General features: G+C 46.3%; 1 protein-coding gene across 1 annotated transcript in view; it reads left to right on the top strand.

Annotated features, from left to right (window-relative positions):
- Positions 1-24,970, top strand: part of PYGM (glycogen phosphorylase, muscle associated) — a 717,259-nt gene that overhangs the window by 239,450 nt on the left and 452,839 nt on the right. The window contains 1 exon segment of the mRNA XM_077457746.1: positions 3,093-3,224. Within this exon segment, the coding sequence (XP_077313872.1) occupies positions 3,093-3,224 (132 nt within the window).

Raw genomic sequence — 24,970 nt, 5'->3', positions numbered from 1 at the left:
CGAATCGGGGCATCTTTGGATGCGACTGGATTTGTATCAGAGCATAATACGGGACAAGAAATTATATGCCATGACAGAGACAAGAATCAGTGACCGAGCCCACGACTGACAAGTGAGTCCGTCTCTGGAGCATGTACTGAAATGAGGCCGAAAAAGTGGGCACACTGGAGCGAATCGGTGCATCTTGGATGTGACTGGATTCGTATCGGAGTGTAATCCATGACAAGAAATGATATGCCACGACAGGGATAATAATCAGTGAGTGAACCCACGACTGACAAGTGAATCCGACTCTGGAGCATGTACTGAAATGAGGCCGAGATCAACTGGGGCACACCGGAGCGAATTGGTGCATCGAAGATGCAACTGGATTCGAATCGGAGCGCAGCATGTGACAGAAATTAATGAAATGATTCTAAATGCTTTGAAATAATTAGAAATGATTTGAAATGTTTTGAAATGGTTAGAACTAATTTGAAACTATTGAAAATATTGAAATATGTATGAAATTAATGCCTAATGTGGCATCAACCGGTGTGTCGCAAGCGAGCGATAGCGATTCGTCTTGTGACACATGGTATCAACGGTGTTTGGTTATGCAAACACGACGGTGCAAAATGAAAAGTATACGTTGCGGTTACTTGAAATGTTGTGAGTAATTTGTGAGTTTGGATATCACAGTTTAGTGACATGGTAATTTGCAAAGCGTAAAAAGAAAACGTAAGCCGAAGTCCTACCTGCGACAGCCGAATCAGATACATTGTACAACAACGGAGACTGGATAACAAATACTTTGAAATCTCGTAACACGGAACTCATGGACACGGAACTCACGGACACGGAACTCACGAACACAAAACTCAAGAACACGAAACTCAAGAACACGAAACTCAAGAACACGAAACTCAAGAACACGAAACTCATGAAGACGTGACTAATGAATACAAAACTCACAAACGCTTAGTCTCGAATAGTCGGCCTAGTGACATAACAGATATCGTGCACAGGAAACCGACAGGCGAGCAGGCTGGTTAAATACCCCCCCCCACCGGGCTCCTCCCATAAATCCAGGCCACCATACTGGCCTTCTTATATATACTTTATCCTTCTTCTCCCATAGTGCAATAATTTCCTCTATATTGATGCCACAAGGTTGGATATTATCCATTGATCCTTGTATGTTATGAAGGGCACCTTGCAAAGATGATATAGCTTTTTCTCTCTGCGTTTAAAGGAGTGTTTTCACCAAAAGGATTTAAATACTGTAAGTGTTTGTATAATGCATTCATATTACATGCTATATTCAGGAGTCACAAAATGTTGATTTAAAATGTAATTATCCTATTCTTCCGAAGTGGTATATTCCTTGAAGATTTTGTTTATCCTTGTACATTTCGAAACACGTTGGATATCCCCATCTACTATACACCATTGTATTTCATATTGATGGAGAAATAGCTGGGAAATACCACTAATGCCGCGTATACACGTAGCGGACTATCCGACGGACTTAGTCTGATGGACTTCCCGCCAGACTGTCCGTCGGACTTTCCGAACGGGCTACTTGCCCACACACGGCACTTTTTCAGCGGACTAATACGGCGTACTAAGTCCGCCGTACTATCCGCCCTACTTTTGAAATGAACGGACTCGCCCACGCACGTGGAGGAAAGTCCACTCATTTCGAGCGCGTCTCCAGGTAGGGGGGGGGGGGCCCGTGAAGGAGATGTCGCTGGCCCCGCCACCTGGTATGGACTTAAAGGGGAACCCCAACGCCTAAAAAAATCGGCGTGGGGGTCCCCCCCAGGTCCACATCAGACCCTTGTCCGAGCACGCTACCCGGTCGGCCAGGAAAGGGGGGGACGAGCGAGCGCCCCCCCCCCCCCCCAAGCCGTACCAGGCCACGTGCTCTCAACATGGGGGGTGCCTTGGGGAAGGGGGGGCGCGGGGCCCCCCCACCCCAAAGCACCTTGTCCCCATGTTGATGAGGACAAGGGCCTCTTCCCGACAACCCTGGCCGTTGGTTGTCGGGGTCTGCGGGCGAGGGGCTTATCGGAATCAGGGAGCCCCCTTTAATAAGGGGGCCCCCGGATACCGGCCCCCCACCCTATGTGAATGAGTATGGGGTACAATGTACCCCTACCCATTCACCTGTAAAATAAAGTACAAAAAAACACAACACACAAGATAAAATAGTTTATTGCACAGCTCCGGGGGTCTTCCGTCTTCGGGGGTCTTCTCGCCGGACTCCTCCGCTATCTTCTTGTAGCTCTTTTACTAGCGGAGGGGTCCAGCTTTCTTCCTCGCCGTGGCCTCTTCTTCCGACTTTGGGTGTCTTGTCCCCCTCTTCGGTTCTTCTGCTGGGCCACCGCGCCTTCTTATAGCTCTTTTACAGGCGGTGGCCCGGTCTTCTGTCGCCGCTGTCGCCGCTGTCGCCGCCGCCTTCTGTTCTGTTCTGTTCTTCTCTTCTTCTTCTTCAGATGTTGCCTTGTCGAGTCCTCCGCTCACAATGGCTCTGACCGGGCACGCAGCGACTTATATAGGGACATCACCGCATGATGTGCCCGCCTATTATGATGTCACAGTCCCAGCATCCTCTGGGACTGTGACACCATAATGGGCGGGGCCATCATCCGAGATGTCCCTATATAAGTCGCCGCGCGCCCGGTCAGAGCCATTGTGAGTGGAGGACTCGATGAGGCAACATCTGAAGAAGAAGAAGAGAAGAACAGAACAGAAGGCGGCGGCGGCGGCGGCGGCGGCGGCGGCGGCGACAGAAGACCGAATGCATTAAGGTGAAAAAACATTTACCTTTACAACCCCTTTAAGTGCTGGCCATTTACTTGCTGATTTGTGTTGATGACGTAAGTGGTTGAGACAGGATTTGGCCATGACACCTCAGAAGGATCTCAAAAAGGATATTAGAAACAGAAAAAAAAGTAGAAGCTAGGAAGGAATTAGGTAATAATTAGCTCAACGGCATAGTCATTGCTTATATTTGTTCTTGCAAGAATTTGTCAGACAATTTAGTATGGTATTTTTACCAACTTTACCAGTACTGTTTTCTATGGCATTTTTATTTTGTTAAATAGGTGGAAGAGGCAGATGACTGGCTGCGATATGGAAACCCCTGGGAAAAAGCCCGTCCAGAATATATGATTCCTGTGCATTTTTATGGCAAGGTTCAACATACTCCACAAGGAGCTGAATGGATTGATACGCAAGTAAGTGTTCTTTTATAGTCTATTCTACAACTGCACATCAGTGCTAAGCTTGTCATAAATTAAACAGTATGATTGTGGGACAATGCTTTCTAGGGATGCACCAAATGGGTTTTTTGGTGCCAAAACTGATACCAAAAATAAATCTTCCTTGATCCCGAAAACCGAAACTGATACCGAAACAGCACCGATACCGAAATTGACTGTTTTAAAAAAAAAATTTATACAGGATATGGTCAGAAACTGGGGGACATGCTACAAGAGATGGTCAGAGACTGGGGACATGGTACAGGAGATGGTCAGAGACTGCAGACATGCTACAGCAGATGGTCAGAGACTGCAGACATGGTCAGAGACTGGGGACATGCTACAGGAGATGGTCAGAAACTGGGGACATGCTACACGAGATGGTCAGAGACTGCGGACATGCTACAGGGGATGGTCAGAGACTGCAGACATAATACAGGAGATGGTCAGAGACTGCAGGCATGCTACAGGAAAAGGTTAGAGACTGCAGGCATGCTACAGGAGATGGTTAGAGACTGCAGGCATGCTACAGGAGATGGTCAGAGACTGCAGGCATGGTCCAGGAGATGGTCAGAGACTGCAGGCATGGTACAGGAGATGGTCAGAGACTGCAGGCATGGTACAGGAGATGGTCAGAGACTGCGGACATGCTACAGGAGATGGTCAGAGACTGCAGGCATGGTACAGGAGATGGTAAGAGACTGCGGACATGCTACAGGAGATCAATGCAGCCTCACCAGTGCACATCATATGCAGCCTCACTGTGCCTAGCAGCCTACCAGTGCCCGTCATGTAGCCTGCCTGTGCCTCAACAGTGCATATAAACATACACATATAAAAACACACACACACACACACATATATATATATATATATATATATATATATATATATATATATATATATATATATATATATAAAAACATACACACATATAATACACACACATAAACATACACAGATATAGACAGTATTTTAAAAAATTGGCAGATGCAGCTCCGTACCTTATTCTCCATGCTGGGTACTGCACTCTAGGGGGAGGCAGAGAGAATAGCACACACTGCTAGAAGCCTCTCCCTTGCTTTCACTTTCATAGTAAACAGCGTGACCGAGCTCCTGTACAGCCGATTTACACATCGGCTGAGGAGCCATATGCAGCCGCCGCTGGGGAGAAGGGGACTTTACAGCAAGACTCCACGGGCCGCCTGCAGCATGGGTAGAGAGGGGAGAAGGAGAGAGTAAAGACGGAATGACACCCCCGTGATGGGCGGCACCGGGGGCGGGGCCAGTATCGGTCGAAAATTCCCTTTCTCTGGCAGACCAGAATCCCTCAGACAAGTAGATCGTGTGTGGGCTCCGTCTGACTTTTTCTTCCCAAAAGTCTGATGGACCTAGATATAGAACATGTTTTAAATCTTGGTTCGCAGGACCAAGTTCCTATCAGGAAGCCCGTTTGTCTGTATGATGGTCCAACAGAGCAGATACAACGCAAGAGCAGCTACAGCACCTGCCCGTGAGAATGGTTTGGTTCTCGGCTGCAGGATACTGTACATCTCGTGCTCGCTGCAATAGGAAAAACACATTTTCCTATTGCAGCGAGCGCAAGAGGGAATGCCCTTACAGGGACATACCAGGCCCTTAAGTCTAGATTTTAAGGGAAAGCCCCTATGCTGAAAAAACGGCATGGGATACCCCCCAAAATCCATACCAGACTCTTATCTGAGCATGCAGCCTGGCCAGTCAGGAAAGGGGATGGGGAAGAAAACCCCTGAAGGGTGCCCCCTTCCCCAAAGCACCCACCCCCCCATGCAGCCTGGTACAGTTCGGGGGGGGAGGGTGCGCTCGCTCGTCCTCACCCACTTTCCTGACCGGCCGGGGTGCGTGCTCGGATAAGGGTCTGGTATGGACTTTGGGGGGACCCCCACACCATTTTTTCGGCATACGGGGTTCCCCTTAAAATTCATACCAATCAACGGGGCTCGCAAGGTGTCAATCTTGCCAATGAAAGCTGCGAGATTGACTTCCCTTTCTAGTCCTGTCGTACCTGGAGTCACGTTCAAAATGAATGGACGGCAAGTCCGTTCATTTTGAAAGTCCGTCGGGAAGTCCGTCAGACTCAGTCTGCCGGAGAGTCCGTTCGTGTGTACGCAAGTCAGCTGGTTTGGAAAGTCCGTCAGACCTCCGCCGAATGTCCATCAGGAAGACCATCTGACCTAGTCTGTCGGACCTAGTCCGGTGAAAAGTTCAGTCGTGTGTACGTGGCATTAGAACCTGGTTAGGCACCTGGTCAGGAAAATAAAATTAGGGTAGGTACAAGTATGATATTATTTTCTTTTTTCCTGGTCCCTCCATGACAGCATACAAGTGATAGTATGCTGCCATGGATAGGCACCAGGAAAAGAAAACTGCAGTAAGTATCATACAATTTTCTGTTTTTTGAGTGTGAAGACTCAATTTATTTGTATAACAGACAGCCAACACATGTTGTTAGGGTTTGGGAGCACCTCTGTTCTCAGGGCTCTGGAAATTAGCTAAAATCCAGTTAATGACTGAAAGCGTGGATTGGTGTCATGAGGGCTGCTGTTGCTATGTTGCATATACTGCGTATTTCTTAAAACATATTGCATTATAATAAAAGTGCATATCAAGCCAAATACTTTTTTTCTAGTTTTGGATAATGTTGGGAAAGATTAGAATTTTGATCAGGTTATTGCTATCCAGGATGAGAGAGAGATTTATCATCAATTTCTGCCCTACTGAAAATAGTTTTACCAGACAGGATGTGAGGAAAAAAAATCATAGAAATGAAAGCAGAAGGCAAATTTTTTTTTGCTCATTCTAAATAGAGTTATGCCGCATACACACAACCAGGCTTTCCCTCAGAATAAACTCTGATGCCGCGTACACATGACCGGACTTTTCAACATCAAAGGTCCGACGGAACAATTCCGGCAGACTATTCGATCGTGTGTGGGCTGCAGCGGACTTTTGATTTGCAAAAGTCTGACAGACTTTAGAAATGGAACATGTTTCAAATTTTTCCACCAGAACTCCCCTGGACCCAGTTCCTATCGAGAAATCCGCTCGTGTGTATGCTAGTCCGACGGACAAAAACTGACGCTAGGGCAGCTATTGGCTACTGGCTATGAACTTCCTTATTCTAGTCCGGTCGTACGTCATCACGTTCGAATCTGTCGGACTTTGGTGTGATTGTGTGTGGCCAAGTCCGTTCATTCGGAAAGTCTGTCAGAACTCTGTCAGAACTCCGTCGAAAGTCTGTCGGACCTAAGTCCGGTCGTGTGTACGCGGCATGACAGTCTTTCCGACTGAGTTTCTGACGGAGTTCCAACCGAACGGGCTTGCCAACACACAACCACACCAAAGTCGGTTTGTTTCTAACGCGATGGCGTACAAAGGGACTAGAAGAGGAAGTTCAATATCCAGTAGCCAATAGCTGCCCTTGTGTTGTATTTGGTCCGTTGGTCTAGTATACAGATGAATGGTTTTCCCGATAGGAATTGATTCCATTGGAAAGATTTAAAACATGTTCTATTTCTAGGTATGTCAGACTTTTTGAAAAAAAAAAAAGTCAGCTGAAGCCCACACACGAACGGAATATCCAATGAAATGATTCTGTCTGACCTTTTCTGCTGGAAAGTCCGGTCATGTGTAGGGGGGATAAGGGAGGGCTATAACCCCTACCATCTATGTCCCCATGGGGAGATTTCAGTTCATGCCCTGTCCCATGAAGACAACAGGAAGTGAAAGGAAATTCCTCCAGATTGGGGGAAATCCCTGGTAGTAACCAGGGTCACCACAACTAGTGTCCTCATTGAAAGATTTCCTGTCTATTATGGTGACATTAAAAATTGAGGATTTTCTTCAACTTATGTTCAACTTAAGTCAATAGGAAATATAGAAAGTGCAAATCTCCCTAACTGGGACAAAGGCCGCAATAAAAACCAGTCAAGGGTTCCAATCACTCTCCACTCTATTCAATCGGTCGGCTGGTGGGTCCGCACCTGTGCAGCCCGGGGAGTACAATGTGATTTTACCTGTAAGGGGGAGGCTGTTGTTGAGGTAAATTCGGGCTGTGCTGGGGGTGTGGGGGCGCAGGCCGGGTCAGAATGGGTGCTAGAAGGGAGCAAGGAAGTTCCTGGAGGGAGTGTCTCTGGGACAGGTGCAGCAGGGGGGTCGAGAGTGATCTGCTCGGTTTTCTGGTGGGCATCAAGGAATTGGTGGGCAGGTTTCGAAAAACAAGAGAGGTCTGCTGCAGGTCTGGCTGCTGCCTGGGATCCCCACGGTTGGGGAGTCTGTGGGGGCTCTGGGTCGCAGGGAGGAGGTGAGCACAGCAATGTCGGCTGTTGTCGCAACGGTGGCGGAGCCCACGGTGTCTGTGCCAACTGCGCCACCCAGGGCCGCAGGGGGCTGAGTCCACTAACAGGCAGGATATTTTCCGTCTGGCAGATTCCTCAAAATGCGAGGTATATGTGTGCTCCAAAGGGCCACTAGGGCCTCACTTGAAAGCCGAAGTGCGGGAGAAAATATGGAAGTAGTATGTGGAAATATTTTCACTACTACCACTGGAGAAGTTCAACCTTAGACGATTCTAAAAAGGAAGACGAGGTGAAGAGATAGTACAGACTGATTCCGAGAACGTTTGCCAATTGGCTACAAGCATTCTCCATCATGGCAAGTGTGATTGGGGAAAAGAACACTGAACATTGCTCGGCTCTATTTTGTTATATGGATTCGGTAAGTGAGGCATACCGAGTGTATGGGGGCACCTCGTGGTTGAGGTACGACAAACAATTTCGCCAGCGGAGAGCGGTCCGGCCGTCACTGAGATGGGACCACAAGGACATCAGCCTGTGGATGTGGCTCATGACATCAGCGAGGGCCCCTGGTCAGTTTTTTCAGGGGGGGGGGGGGGGCAGTGGATATTCTTCCCCAGGACAATCGACCGGTAAGAAAACGGGAACATGTTGGCAGTACAACGATCTTGTAGGTTTGGAGGGTCCTGTCTGTACAAACACGAGTGTTTTCCGGCTGTGGTGGAACGTACCCTCAACAAGCTCAGACTGTGATAATCCATGCTACACACGAGTAGTATCACAGCTGTCCTGGTCAACCACCGACTCTAACACAGAGAGTCTCGTAAGATTTCCAGGGACAAATCTATGGCACTGCCTGTAGTTACCATCCATGGAAGACATCCAACCATCATTATCAACAATGTCAGTAATACATTTCCCAACATCATCCTCAACATTACTGTCTTGTATAAGCTGCCTTAGTACATTAGCAGTTGACTGTAGGATACTTAGTACATCAATTTTTCACCTCATATGAAACAAACTCACCTGCCAGGATGGCCCCACTGTTGTCCTGGGAAACCTCAACCTCAGGTACCCTAAATGTCTGTGAGGTCTCCAGAGACCTCTCTGTTGCACCTGTCTTGGTTGTTAGTGGCATCGGCACACATCTCTCAGTGGTCACTCCTGACATACCTAGATGCAATACTACACTTTCACCACCATACACTGACAATGCATCATTAACTTCATAAGACTGCTGTTTCAGTCCTGGCAGGCTGCATTAACCCATTATTTATTTACCTTCAGCATCTTTAATCAGCTTAGTGTACCACACATTATGTTAATTTTTATCACTTGTCTTCTTGCTACACAGCACACTGCCTGAAGACAAGGCCTTATCTGACCTCAGTCTTGCTACGGGTTCAGCATTAACCCTTGCTTCTCCACTACACAGCAGCAAGTCTCTCTTGAAAGCCGATCTCCTCACCAAATTTTCCACCACTTCACTGGTCTTAAACACATACACAGCCTCTCTCATACATGAAATAGGAACAGTCTTACCATTCCTGTTTGCAGGTGTTTAACACTTCAGTTGAGGGAGTAGTCCATTCTCGGCTGCACTCTTACAGGCTAATGCCCCCCTATGGTCGCACGGCAATATTGCAGCCTCCTTAAATTCTCCAGTGACTCCTGTAGGCCAATGGTAGGGGTGAGCTTGGTGTTCGAGTCGAATGCATTTTCGACTCAAACATCGGCTGTTCACCCATTCGGCGAAGCCAGAACTCTGTGGGCCGTTCGCACCAAATTCGTGTGGCGTTCACGGCCCACAATGCACTGCGCCATCGCAGTGCATTGCTGGCTCATGATTGGCCAAGCATGCACTTTGACCCCGCATGCTTGGCCAATCACAGCGCCGGCAGCGAGGAGAGCCATGATTGGCCACAGGCAGGATGCCTGTGGCCAATCATAGCTCAGGCTTTGTAGTACACGCCCCACACTATATAAGGCCGCCAGTGCAGTGGCCTTGTGTAGTGTGTTGGTGTCTGTAGGAGTTAGTGGGTGTTCTCTGTATACCTTCAATACAGTATACACCGTTTGTTATCGGCCGATTTTGTGTTCTTGCTCTTCTGTAGTGGGTGTTGTCTGCGTGCTCTGACCGCAGTATACACCATTATATCCACCTATATAGCTAGCTATATTGCTCTTTTGTAATAGAGCTTGCAGTTATTTGTAGGAGATTGTGCCTGTTGTCTGCGTGCCCTGACCGCAGTATACACCATTATCCACCTATATATCTATATTGCTCTTCTGTAATTGAGCTTTCAGCCAGCTGCATGAGTTTGTAGGTGTTGTCTTTGTGCCCTGAGCGCAGTATACACCATTATCCACCTATATAGCTATATTGCTCTTCTGTAATTGAGCTTTCAGCCAGCTGCAGGAGTTTGTGGGTGTTGTCTGTGTGCCCTGAGCGCAGTATATACCATTATCCACCTATATAGCTATATTGCTCTTCTGTAATTGAGCTTTCAGCCAGCTGCAGGAGTTTGTGGGTGTTGTCTGTGTGCCTTGAGCGCAGTATATACCATTATCCACCTATATAGCTATATTGCTCTTCTGTAATTGAGCTTTCAGCCAGCTGCAGGAGTTTGTGGGTGTTGTCTGTGTACCCTGAGCGCAGTATATACCATTATCCACCTATATAGCTATATTGCTCTTCTGTAATTGAGCTTTCAGCCAGCTACAGGAGTTTGTGGGTGTTGTCTGTGTGCTCTGAGCGCAGTATACACCATTATCCACCTATATAGCTATATTGCTCTTCTGTAATTGAGCTTTCAGCCAGCTGCAGGAGTTTGTGGGTGTTGTCTGTGTGCCCTGAGTGCAGTATATACCATTATCCACCTATATAGCTATATTGCTCTTCTGTAATTGAGCTTTCAGCCAGCTGCAGGAGTTTATGGGTGTTGTCTGTGTGCCCTGAGCGCAGTATACACCATTATCCACCTATATAGCTATATTGCTCTTCTATAATTGAGCTTTCAGCCAGCTGCAGGAGTTTGTGGGTGTTGTCTGTGTGCCCTGACCACAGTATACACCATTATCCACCTATTTTGCTCTTCTCTAATTGAGCCATCTGCAGGAGTTAGTTGGTGTTGTGTGCCTCCAGCACAGCACAGTATACACCGGTATCTACCCTTTAATTGCCATGCAGCTCGTTGGCAAGCGTACCTCATAGACCCACACCAAAGAACAAAGCGGACCTCTCCTTGCTCCTCATCAGCTGGCATCTCCAACCCCACTAGACCTTCAGTCCTCTCTGAAACCTGCTCTGAGAGGAATGAAGGTGTACAATTAGGTGTGCCACAGCCAAGTGCTTCCAGGCACTCTGCTAGCAGTACACCCACGTCCGATTATAGCAGGCAAGTGTCCCTGCCCCAGCTGCTGGACCGGCGAAAGAAGTTCACTCCCAGCCATCCACATGCCCAGCGGTTGAATGCTAGCTTGGCTAAATTGCTAGCACTTCAACTGCTGCCTTTTCAGTTGGTAGACTCGGCCCCCTTCCGTGAGTTTGTACAATGTGCGGTTCCTCAGTGGCAGGTCCCCAAACGTCACTTTTTCTCACGGAAGGCGATTCCGGCTCTCTACCGGCATGTAGAAGGCAATGTCCTTGCCTCACTGGACAGGGCGGTCAGCGGTAAGGTGCATATTACCGCTGACTCATGGTCCAGCAGGCATGAACAGGGACGTTACCTGACTTTCACGGCCCATTGGGTAACTCTTCTGGCAGCTGAGAAGGATACAGGACAAGGTGCAGTAGTGTTGGAGGTTGTTCCGCCACCACACCTCCAAAATGCTACTACTGGTTGTGACACACCTCTCTCTTCCACCCCTCCTCTTCTTCTTCCTCCATGGCCTCTTCCAGTGCTCTGTCCTCGGAACCAGCGGTGCTCCGTAGGCGTTCAAGGGGCTACGCAAGTACGCAGGCAAAACTATGCCATGCCGTGCTTGCGCTGGTTTGTTTGGGGGACAGGAGCCACACTGGGGCAGATATTTTGTCAGCTCTGCAGGGGCAGGCCGAGAGGTGGTTGACGCCACGCCAGCTTAAGCCAGGATTGGTGGTTTGCGACAATGGCACCAACCTCCTCTCCGCCCTCCGACAGGGACAACTGACCCATGTGCCCTGTGTGGCTCATGTCCTTAACCTGGTGGTGCAGCGGTTCTTGGGCAGGTACCCGGGCTTACAGGATGTCCTGAAGCAGGCCAGGAAAGTCTGTGTGCATTGCCGCCAATCATTTAATGCCTGTGCTCGGCTGGCTGAGCTCCAAAAGGAGTTGAACCTGCCCAAGAACCGCCTTATATGTGACATGCCCACCAGGTGGAACTCAACGCTGGCCATGCTGCAGCGGCTGCACATGCAGCAGAGGGCCATCAATGAGTACCTGTGCGACTACGGCACCAGGACAGGGTCAGGGGAGCTTGGTTTTTTCTCACCACACCAGTGGGGCATGATTAGGGATGCATGCACTGTCCTGTCACCGTTTGAGGAGGCCACCAGGATGGTCAGCAGTGACAGTGCATGCATCAGTGACACTGTACCTCTTGTCCACCTCTTGGAGCATACGCTGCATGGAATAATGGACAGGGCACTTGAGGCAGAACAGAGGCAGGAAGAGGAGGACTTCCTTGCCTCTCAAGGCCCCCTTTATCCAGACAGTGTTCCTGCTGTGTCCCACCCATCACACAGGAAGAGGACGACAAGGAGGAGGAGGAGGAGGATGATTGTGTCAGCATGGAGGTGGAGGCTGGCACTCAGCATCAGCATCAGCAGCAGCAGTCTTGTAGGGATGATTTACAGTCCCAAGAAACCCGTGGACTTGTACGTGGCTGGGAGGAGGTAGCTGCGGAACATGTTGTCCTTAGTGACCCAGAGGACTTCGGACCGAATGCCTCAGCTAACCTACGCTGCATGGCCTCCCTGATCCTGCAAAGCCTGCGGAAGGATCCTCGTATTCTTCAGATCAAGGAGAGGGACCATTACTGACTGGCCACTCTCCTTGATCCACAGTACAAGAGTAAGGTTGTCGACCTTATCTTGCCATCGCAGAGGGAGCAGAGGATGAGACATCTCCGTGAGGCCTTGCAGAAAGGTCTGTGCAACGCGTTCCCAGAGACCGGGAGGTTACAAACTCCTGGTCCTGGACAACGTGTTGCTGAGGCATCGGTCAGAAGGAGAGGTGGAGAAGGTGGCCGTCTGACCGATGCATTCAGACAATTTTTCAGTCCGCAGCCCCAAGGTATGATCGGTTCCAGCAACCATCGCCAGCGTCTGATTTACATGGTGCAGGAATACCTAGGGGCAAGGTCAGACTTGGACACCTTTCCCACCGAAAATCCTTGGCTTACTGGGTCTTGAGGATGGATCACTGGCCAGAGCTTGCCCAGTATGCAATTGAGCTACTGGCCTGTCCTGCATCCAGCTTTCTTTTGGAATGCACCTTCAGTGCTGCTGTTGGCTTTACCGATCACAGGGTGCACCTGTCCACCGACTCGGTTGATCGACTGACCTTCATAAAGATGAATCAGTCTTGGATCACCCACAGCTACCAAGCACCTGAAGCTGATGTAACCGAATAATTTTTTTTTTTAAATATCACATCCCTTCAAGACTGCCTATGCTGATGCTGAGTGACTGTCCTGTTATGTTGATTGTCTATCCTCTTCCTCCTCCGCTGATAACTTGGAAGAACATTTTTGGTTCTTGGTGATGCCACCAGCCCAATTTTTCAGCCCCTGTTTAACAGGGGTGTTTAATTACAATTTTTGAAGCAATGCTTTGCAGCAGGGCTCATTCCTGCACTACAACTAGAGTAAATGGGAGAGGTTGCAGTGTCGTGGCACCAGCACCAGTGCCTAAGGCCCAATTTTTCAGCCCCTGTTTAACAGGGGCATGTAATTACAATTCTTGATATAATATTTCACAGCAGCGCCCATTCCTGTGCCCACCGAGAGTAACTGCGAGGACTTATAGTGTTGTGGCACCAGCACCACAACCACAAAAGGCCCAATTTTTCTACCACTGTTCAACAATGGCATGTAATTACAATTCTTGATATAATCGTTCACAGCATGGCACTCCAGCGCCCAGCAAGAGTCACTTTGAGGGCTTACAATGTTGTGGCAACACCAACACCTTGTTCCGCCATTTCTGCAGAGCATATAGGGCAGTCCCCTACTTTCAAACATCCAACTTACAAACGTCTCCTACTTGCAAACGGAAGGAGACAACAGTAAGTGAGATGAAAAAAGACGGACGGCAAAACAAATTATAGAGGGGTGATAACCCTTCCCTATGTTTTCCAAAAAGCTTAAAAATAGATTTTTTGACTGGAGCTACACTTTAAAATTGTACCAGTTCAAAATTACAAACATATTCTACTTAACACAACAAACCTACACAGTCCCTGTCTTGCTTGCACCGCCTGTATACTGCTGTTCTGAGTATATAGGGCCTGGGGGCACCACGCCTTTCCTTTTTTTAATATGGGTACGGGTTCCCCTTAATATCCGTACAAGACCCAAAGGGGCTGGTAATGGGCAGGGGGGACTATCCATGCCATTTTTCTCAATGATTTTCATACATATTGCCGGAACCAGATATTACATTAAAACCGCAAGCAGTTTTAAATGACTTTTTTTCCGTTAGATGTCATTTTGTGCAGGGACTGGAAACACGTGGCACTTCACAGGCATACTAGAGACACCCCCCAGGCATGATATTTAAAGGAATATTTCACATTTTTTTCACTTTAATCGTCATTAAAATCAGTGCTCCTGAAAAAATTGTAGTTTTTAAAAACATTTTAGGCATTGACCCATGTCCCCTGGGGCAGGAGCCAGGTCCCCAAACCCTTTTTAGGACAACATCTTGCATATTAGCCATTAAAATTAGCACTTTTTATTTCGAAAATGTTCAAGTCCCATAGACTTCAATGGGGTTCTAAAGTTCACACGAATTTGCAGTCGTTCGAAAGTTCTGGTGCGAACCGAACCGGGGGGGGGTGTTCGGCTCATCCCTAACCAATAGTAACGGCCCGTAGTTTGGAACACAAACCTGGGCTTGCAGGTACAGGCTTTTCCTCAAACCCTTTATCTTCTGCTGTATTACAGATTCTGGGGCAAGTAAACACACCATGCCCCAACTGACTTCATTCCAGGTATGGAACAATTTCACTCCTATCTCTGTAGAAAAGTGGGACCACTTCTTTGCTGTAGCTCCTCTTTTTGGGCAATACTTTTCCACTTGTTGCCATGGAGACCAAGTTCTCACAGCAAAACTCTTCCAGTGCTCTCCAACCACTTGCACATGCTCCTCTTGAACTCATCTGTTACATCTCTTGTCAGGAACACTCCACCAAGATCCACAGATCCCATGATTGACCTTTGCTTTGTTGTAACAGGCATCCCTGTAGACCATCACACTGTTAGGACCAGTGCTTGAACCTTGACCCTCTGGTGTGTCTGGCAGTAACCCTGCTTGCTGAGTCACCTGGAATGCTGTACAGCTCCTTGGACAGTTGCTTGGATAGCTCCTTAGACCAGTGGTCATCAACCCTGTCATCAGGGCCCATTAAAGGGATTGTAAAGTAATTATTTTTTTTTTTTTTAAATAACAAACATGTTATACTTATCTCCACTGTGCAGCTCGTTTTGCACAGAGTGGCCCTGAACCTGCTCTTCTGGGGTCCCTCGGCGGCTGTCTCTGCTTCCTCCCGCAGGTACTTCTCATGTTCGTGCAAGCTCCCTCGCATGGTGAGAAGCACCTGCGAGGGGACTCCCGTGATACAGCCAGCGGCATGGTGAGAAGCCCTCCGGCGTGCCGCGTCATTGGATGTGATTGACAGCAGCGCGAGTCAATGGCTGCTTTCAATCCATCCACTGCAGCCAATCAGCGGCCAGGCTGAGCAGCGAAGAGGATGTCGGGGGTGAGCGCGGGACTTTCGAGGGGTCAGGTAAGTAAAACGGGGGGACTGGGGGCGCTGGGAATGTGAGATGTTTTACCTTTACAACCCCTTTAACAAGCCAGGTTTTATGCATTAACCTGGGGAGATGCAGACTAGAATACTGCAATCACTGAGCAGCAAATGATATCACCTGTGATGTATTTCAGTTATATTGCAAACCTGGCCTGTTAGTGGGCCCTGAGGACAGAGTTAATGACCACTGCCTCAGCCCTTCTACACACTGTCGGACATTCCGACAACAAAATCCGTCTGATTTTGTCCGGATTTTTGTCCGAAATTGGTGTTGCATACACACGGTCGGACCGTGTGTATGCAACACCACAAAGTTGTCGGAAAATCCGATCGTTCGTAACGTGATGACGTTATTTAGTTACCATAGGACTACGTTCAGGCTAGTAGCCAATAGCTTTAGTCTAGAAATTTGATCTGAGCATGCGTGGCACGTTGTCCGATCAGAATTCTCTACAAACGACCGGACAAAGTCCGATCTGATCATGTTGTCAGAAAATTTTATAGCCCAGCTATAAAACTTTGTCAGTCGGATATTCCGACGGAAACAGTCCGATGGCACCCACACACGGTCGGATTATCCGACAACACAGTCCGATTGGAAATTTTCCATCGGAATGTCCGACCGTGTGTACAAGAGCTTAGACCAGAGGTCTCAAATGGGTGGCCCTCCAGCTGTTGCGAAACTACAAGTTCCATCATGCCTCTGCCTATGGGAGTCACGCTTGTAACTGTCAGCCTTGCAATGCATTATGGGACTTGTAGTTTTGCAACAGCTGGAGGGCCACCAGTTTGAGACCCCTGGCTTAGACAATTCCTTGAATGATCTTGTCTTGAATCTTGTTTGCCTTGAACCTTGAACCCTTTGCTCCTCCCATGAACTTCCTGATTTAAGCCATGTCTCTGTACTTCCTGTTTGCCAGAATATTGTGCCTTTACCAGCCAATATCTTGCTCCTGTCTCTCCTGTTGCCAACTGTATCTTCGCTACCATTTGTTACTGGCATTTGGCTCGTTCCTCGACTATGCTTCTGCTGAATCCCAACCTGCAACTATTTGTTACCAACTTTTGGCTTTTTCTCGACTACGCTTCTGCTTGATCCCTACCTGCTATATCTGCTACCTGGTGGGGCTATCCTGAGGACCGTGACCTGATACTAAAACGCAGAAAAGCCCATTTCCACCATCGAGAGCTCTGGTGAAACCTCAGTTGAACCCGTGTCGTCAGCCAGGGTGACCTGTGTGAATACCTGCTCTGCTGCTATAGCTACTGGCCTCTGAGCCTGACTCCAGACCATGACACACACCTGTCTTCCCTCTCCCAGCTCTGTAGACCATCACAGCTGCCAGTCTTCTCCTTGAACTGTAAAACATCACACCTGTCACCACTCTCCTAGCCCTGCAGAACATCACACCTGTCACCACTCTCCTAGCCCTGCAGACCATCACATGTGTCTGCCCTCTCTTAGCTCTGCAGGCCATCACACCGGTCTCCCCTCTACCAGTTCTGCAGACCATCACACCTGTCTCCCAACTCCCAGTTCTGAAGACCATCACACCTGTCTCCCCTCTCACAGCTCTACAAAACACCAGAAGAGTGGAGAGATGTTCTACGGGGCTGGGAAAGGGGAGACAAAGCACTGTCAGCAAACTAAAGCTGGCCATACACCTATAGATTATCTGCAGATTTTCTATGGTTAGATGGAAAAAGTGGGAGATTCCTCCATCCACACAGTTTAGCTAACATGGATAAATCTTTTGCACTTTTTCCATCTAACCATAGAAAACCTGCAGATAATCTATAGGTGTATGGCCAGCTTTAGGAACCTGCCATAGTTATTACCTTGCTACTGGGCCCCCCATACCATGGAGCTCTCCAGATCTGCCTCCACATGGCTGTAAAAGCTCTCAGTCAGCGCTCTATACTTTAGCAGCCCGACCAGACTCTCCACCTGCAGGACAATGTAGGAACAGCGCCAAACTAGAAGTGAGGGAAAAGGCTGAGTCCAGAGCAGGAATAGAATAACAGGCAGAGCAGAGGAGTCAGAATGCCCTCCACCTTGGCAGCCTGACAATGCTGAGGCTGGAGACACCACATGTGCTCTCTGTAGCAGGTCGTCGGTAAAAGTCAGTGTTGGATGTTACCTCCACTCATCCTGGCACCAACCCAGCTTCAGACATTCCTGGTCAGCAAGAGTTTGAAGGGGCAGCTGCTTTGGGCCCCAAAATAATGACAGTGCCCAGGGTAGCTGCCCCTTTTGCCCCATGTTAAAGAGGTCCCTGCCTCCAGGAAGGGGTTTTATGTGTGTTGTGGGAGATCCTTTCAGCACCTAAGGTCACCCCTCCAGACTAGGAGGCACCCTCAAGGGCCGCGGACAGACTCCTCAGCACTCCATCTCCATTCTCCACCCAACTGCCCTTGCTGGCATGACTCATGCCTAATTACGAGGTGTGACCTGGGAAATGCATGTGTGCCAGTCAGGCTGGGTAGAGAGGGAGGGGGGGCATGTAGACAAAGCATCCGCAGATGCTGCTAGAGTGCTGATGGGGAATGGAGCCCATCCTGGCTCCTGCAAAAATTCAAGAGAAAAAGGGGGTAGCCCCTGGAAGTCGCACATCTATGGTATCCTAGAGAGGTGAATGAAGTGGCAAGTGGCAACCTCAGCCTTGCCCCCGTGTTTTACCCTGCCCCCCGGAACTAAGTCATGTGGATAGGGAACTCATGCATGTGGAGAGTATTTAAGCATCATTGGTAGTAGAAAACAAAAAACTTTATCAATATGTGTATAGGTAAAAAAAAATGTTTGTTTTTTTATCTTTTTTTTTGTTTATTCATGATTAAAACTATTTACAAGAACTTTTTTTGTTATTGCCTGCGACTTCCTATAGAAAATAAAAGTAGAAATGAATTCCCTAAGAGTTCCAATAGATACTCAAGGTTATACAGGAATGATCATATGTTAATCCTGTACATAAGAGTATATTGAATGTATAAATGTACAGTCATTCCAATTTATGCATAGATAGCAGAGACAAGTCAGTGTATCAATATATTTGTGATTATGGCACTGTTAAAGAGAACTTATTCATAGTAGTGGGTAATGTCTCACTCATAGTTTATGCCTTTGGGAATTCTTGTATCCATCCTAAAGATCCTATAGACCTCCCTTTTGCAGAGAAGGGGAAAAACGATCACCACCACAGATAGGGCAATTGACTTTTAATTATTTGAACTTTAAGAGTCTGTGTATTCCTTTGGTGGAATTGATTGAAATGTTTCACTATGTTCGTGTTTTTGTTAGTTCTAATGTCTGACAGATGGTCAAATATTTTGCCATTGAGATGTCTGGTAGTTCTGCCTATGTATTGGATTTTGCATGCAGTTCAGGTAATGGCGTTGATTACATATGTCATGTGGCAATTGACTAATTGATGGTTAAAGAAAAGTCATTAGAGCATGAGATTATATTATGGGGATCACCTAAAAGGTTACAGGTGGAACACTTGGTGGCATTACATCTAAACAATCCAGTGGTGTTCAACCAAGTGTATGTGTTTTGTGTTGGAGGTATACATACTAGGGGAGATTGTGTTGCCTATTGTTTGTGTTTTTCCTGCAACATATCTGATCCCTCCTCTTAAGATGGTTTTGTAACTGTCATCGCTGTATAAGATGGAAGGAAGTCTTGTGGTGATATGTTTTTATTTCTGAGAATTGTGAGCTATAATTGGTTGAAAATACTGGTTGATTTGATGATCTAGTGTCTTGGGGGGAACTGTCAGTTAAAAGGTTGGTCCAATCAAGGCTCCTAATTTGGCGACAAACTTTTTTAACCATTGATTTGCAGTGCCCTCATTCACAGAGGCTCTGTTCAAGTAGACGTGCTTCTTTTTCATAGTCAGATTAGAGCAATTTTGTCTTATTCAAATAAATTGAATTCTGGGTATTTCTTTGGTGTGGAGAGTGTGACAGATGGTTGTGTGCAGGGGAGAGTTCTTGGAGGTGGTTTTCCTAAATGAGCGTACTTTGACAATCTTATCTTGGATATATCCAAATAGAGTAAGATCTAAGAAATTGGTTTCGATCTGATGTTCCTCTGTGGTGAATTTTAAGGTCAGATCATTTATGTTGAGATAGTCTAAGAACTCGGTCATTGGCAACTCACATTTGGTGATAAGAATCAAATAATCGATGTATCGTAAATATGAAACAATATAGTTTCTATGGGCATTGCCTGCCTTGTAAATGTGAAGCTCCTCCCACCAACCCATGTATGGATTCACATAGATTGGTAAGAATCTGGTTCCCATAGAGGTACCTTTTCTTTGTATGTACCATTTGGAATTGAAAATAATTGTGATGTAAAAGATATGAAATGGCTTCCAGGATGAACCATTTTAATTCCGATGAATATGCTCTATATAGGTCTATGTGATGTTTGAGCCATTGTAATCCTTGGTTGTGGGATATACATGAGTATAAGGACTTGATGTCGCATACTATACATTTGTAATTGTTCTTCCATGAATGTCCTTCTAGAGCTTGTATGGCATGTTTTGTATTCCGGAGATGGGAAGGTATTCTGATTAAGGATAAGCTCCGGCGTGATCGCACACTCCACGTGCAGAGCCTGCCAGGAAGTCGGCGCAGCGCTGCTCTAATCACAGGCAGTAAAACATTGTCCCGATGTGTGACTGCAGAGATCGGGAAATGTCTCACTGCCTGTGATTAGCGCAGCTTCCTTGCAGGCTCTGCGCATGGAGTGTGCAAACATTCCGGAGCTCATCCCTAATCCTAATGACTAGGGGTTGTAGCAAGGTGTCTATGAGGCTCAAGAAAAATTACAGTTAAGGGGAAAACACTGCGCTATAATTTAGTATATGTAGAAGAAGGCCTCAACAGCCGAAAACAGCAGCCAACACCAAAAACAAACAAAGTTCAGCAAACAAAATAATAAAAACAGTGTAGCGCTTCAATAATAATAAATGTGATCAACATAAATTATAAAAATAATGATATGACAGAGATCGTATGAATATGAATGCCTAGAGAAAAAAGTCCAACATTGGCCGCACATTCCACTATGTAGCAGGCACGAGGGTGACCGAACCGTCACAGAAGAGGAAAAATGGACTAGGCGAATGTATTCATGTGAATCTGCTTGACTGTAAACATCAGGAAAAAGTGGATAAAATACTTCTTACCAACTCAGTTGGACTCACACAGTCATATGACAGTTGAGTCTAGAAGGCTTGAGGTCACAGTCTGGGACCAAGGAGTACAAGGAGGGAGGTCTGTTGAGCTGATGGATGAGCTCCAAACGATTGTAGGCCCAATGATGGATCCTTTCAGATGGAACGTCAAGGTTGTTTGTAGTCAAGCTCAGACGCGGCCCGTTGTACTGATGCTCCAATCTCCCCCGAATGGGGAGGGAGATGTTATGAAGGTTTAAGCCAAAGAAACGGAAAAAAGAAAAAAGAAAAAAAGGCTCCACATGGTGCGGGTCAAACGGTATAAAAATGTTGGTTTATTGAAGTCAAAAGATAATTAATGACTTAGTGATCACATAAAAAATATATAAAATAGAATCAAAAGCAATGTAGGGTGCCAACAGCTCGCCCAACGCGTTTCGACATATATGTCTTCGACAGGGGCATGTTGGGGCCCACCACATTGCTAACAAATATATAAGGAGTCAGAAAGAGGTTCCGCCTACCAAGGGGCGGGGAATCATGTCTCGGACAACCTCTTAAAGATACAATGAACAATTCAATCAGATCAGAAAAAACATGTTCGAACACAATAAACAAATACAAGTAGCATCTAAAAATGTCACTCATACAAGCTGTTAAATTGATTTTAGTAACAAAAAATATAAAAATATAAAAATAAGCCACCATGCTCACAAATGGATATCCCTGGATTAATCATATTATTCGTGGCCTCATCAAACATATAAATGCAGGGAGATCAAGTGATTTTTGTGTATGCCCTTTATGTGCACTTGATCTCCCTGCATTTATATGTTTGATGAGGCCACGAATAATATGATTAATCCAGGGATATCCATTTGTGAGCATGGTGGCTTATTTTTATATTTTTATATTTTTTGTTACTAAAATCAATTTAACAGCTTGTATGAGTGATATTTTTAGATGCTACTTGTATTTGTTTATTGTGTTCGAACATGTTTTTTCTGATCTGATTGAATTGTTCATTGTATCTTTAAGAGGTTGTCCGAGACATGATTCCCCGCCCCTTGGTAGGCGGAACCTCTTTCTGACTCCTTATATATTTGTTAGCAATGTGGTGGGCCCCAACATGCCCCTGTCGAAGACATATATGTCGAAACGCGTTGGGCGAGCTGTTGGCACCCTACATTGCTTTTGATTCTATTTTATATATTTTTTATGTGATCACTAAGTCATTAATTATCTTTTGACTTCAATAAACCAACATTTTTATACCGTTTGACCCGCACCATGTGGAGCCTTTTTTTCTTTTTTCTTTTTTCCGTTTCTTTGGCTTAAACCTTCATAACATCTCCCTCCCCATTCGGGGGAGATTGGAGCATCAGTACAACGGGCCGCGTCTGAGCTTGACTACAAACAACCTTGACGTTCCATCTGAAAGGATCCATCATTGGGCCTACAATCGTTTGGAGCTCATCCATCAGCTCAACAGACCTCCCTCCTTGTACTCCTTGGTCCCAGACTGTGACCTCAAGCCTTCTAGACTCAACTGTCATATGACTGTGTGAGTCCAACTGAGTTGGTAAGAAGTATTTTATCCACTTTTTCCTGATGTTTACAGTCAAGCAGATTCACATGAATACATTCGCCTAGTCCATTTTTCCTCTTCTGTGACGGTTCGGTCACCCTCGTGCCTGCTACATAGTGGAATGTGCGGCCAATGTTGGACTTTTTTCTCTAGGCATTCATATTCATACGATCTCTGTCATATCATTATTTTTATAATTTATGTTGATCACATTTATTATTATTGAAGCGCTACACTGTTTTTATTATTTTGTCTATGAGGCTGCCCAGTGGTTCTCTGAGGGAGACTACAATGGGTCTCCTTTGAATGGGGACATCATTTTTGTGAGTCTTGGGCAAATGATGCAATATGGGTGTAACTGGGTATAGAGGGATGAGGTTGGTGGCCTCTAAGGGGCTCAAAATGCCAATGGAAGTGGCTTCATCTACTATGTTCTTTAGGCATTATGTGTAGATTAGAGTGGGATCAGAAGCTATGCAAGTGTAGGTGTTTATGTCTGAGAGTTGTCTATCTGCTTCCTTAAACTAGTCCTGGGTAGGGATGTTCCCAATGTTAGATTCAAACATTGGGTGTTCATTTGTTCACAAAACAAGCATATGGGATGCTCACGAGCAGTTCCTCTGCCCACGGAGCCCCCCTTAATGCACTGCGAGATTGCAGTGCATTGACAGCTGCTGATTGGGCAAAGGATGCACCTGACCTGTGTACTTTGGCTAATCACAGCGCCATGTGCTGTGAGAGCCATGAGTCCATGCCCCACACTATATACGGCTGCTGCTTACATGTCAGCTGTTTATAGTGAATGAATATAGATTAGGCAGGTAGTTAGTGAAGTGTGCAGTCAGTCAGTGTAGAATATATAATACAGTAATACCGCGTACACACGACCGGTTTTCCCGTCGGAATAAGCTCCAAAGGTTTTTCCGACGGAGTTCCGCTCAAACTGAAGGCAATATCAGACATTATAGTGTCAAATGTCTTGATATTGCCGTAAATCAGATGGGGTGATGTCACCCCTGTAAAAGCAAATTTTGAAGATGCACACAAATTGGGAGTCCAAATGGGTAATGTCAACATGTGCTATCTCCCATCATGGGGGATCAATGGATGTTTTGTGGGTGCAACCCCTTCCTCTCACCTACTAGAGTTACGGGGAAGGAGTTACACCCACAAAACACATACATTGAGATCTCCTGATGACAGATAGCACATGTTGACACACGCCGTGTGCATCTTCAAAATTTAGCTTTTAAAATGTACAATCAAAAACTTTTTTTGGGGAGTCAAAAAAGAAAAACTGGATGTGATTAGGGAAAAATGTAGATTTTCCCCAACACATCTATAATGTTCTTTATTTTCTGTTCCATAATATTCAGTCTATTTCGAATATTGTTGCTTTTTTCCCATTCCACTGCATTAATTCCTGGATGAGCCTTTGGGCGTTCTCTTCCACAACCAGCACATCACCTAAAAATTGTTTAAAAAACATGTACTTAGAAATATGCAGGCATACATACATACATACATACATTACCTGAAGCTGGGGTGTCAGACACTCAGCTGTTTGGGTGCCCATCTCGCCCACTTCCTCCACCTCTCCTTCCTCCAAATCCTTGGGGGGGCTTGGGCTGATTTTTCAATTTTGCTGGCGATGTGGGGGGGGTCCCTGGTGTCCTCTGAGTGATATCCTCCGAGTCTTTTCTCCCCTATGAGAATGAAACAAAAGGTATACTTAGCACACAGATATTTGAGTCCAGAAATAGGAATATGAAACATTGCTTGGAAGTGGTGAATAATTGTTTGGGCAGAGATCCAAGTTGAAAACATGATTAATTCCCTTTTTAACCAAGCTGGAATACTTACCTTTTTTGGCCAAGTTTCACAGATGGAGACACCCCAAGTATCCACTGGAGCACCTGTGTGGGTTACCCTAAAAAATGTGCTCTGGTGTCCCACACTATTGCTCCAGAGTCCAGATGTGTAAACAGCTGCCGAGTGTCCTCTCCTTACATTCCACTGAATCAAGTTTGCAATTCATTCAAGTTTCAAAGACATCTAGACAACAATGTCCTAACTTATTTTAATAAGATAAATTAGCATGACCAAAATGTAGTTAAAACCCTGCATTAGCTAAATACATCATATTTATTTGCAAACGAACAATGTTTCCTATGAACGATTACTGTGCCCACGAACATGAAAGTAGCCATTTAAAACTCTACAACAGTAAAGAAAAGCACATGGAGCAGTATGCAAGTTAATCATAACAGGAACACATGAAAAGTACTTACTTTTTTGAAGCACTTTCTTTATTCTGCTATACTGATCTGGCTCCCTTAGTTTAAAGTCAGACCAGTATTTCCTTAGTTGGTCTTTGGAGCGTCATACCCCAAAATTCTGCTCCAGAGTGTTCACAACTGTTGTCATGATTTTGTCCTTGCGCAAATTGGGATGGGTGTACGGCCCATGTTTCCCATCATAATCCTAACTCCGCAAAATGTCCACTAGACATTTGTGGCTCCTGGCTTTCCTCCTCGCTAGTGGAATGATTTCCAAACACCTGTGTCTCTGCCATGTTGCTCCTACTGCGCACCGA

Source organism: Lithobates pipiens, unplaced genomic scaffold, assembly GCF_037356315.1.
Source record: "Lithobates pipiens isolate NorthernLeopardFrog02 unplaced genomic scaffold, aLitPip1_a1.2 Scaffold_10, whole genome shotgun sequence".
NCBI lineage: Eukaryota > Metazoa > Chordata > Amphibia > Anura > Ranidae > Lithobates > Lithobates pipiens.
Note: the sequence above shows the minus strand (reverse complement) of the source record. Positions and strands in the feature narration are given on the sequence as shown.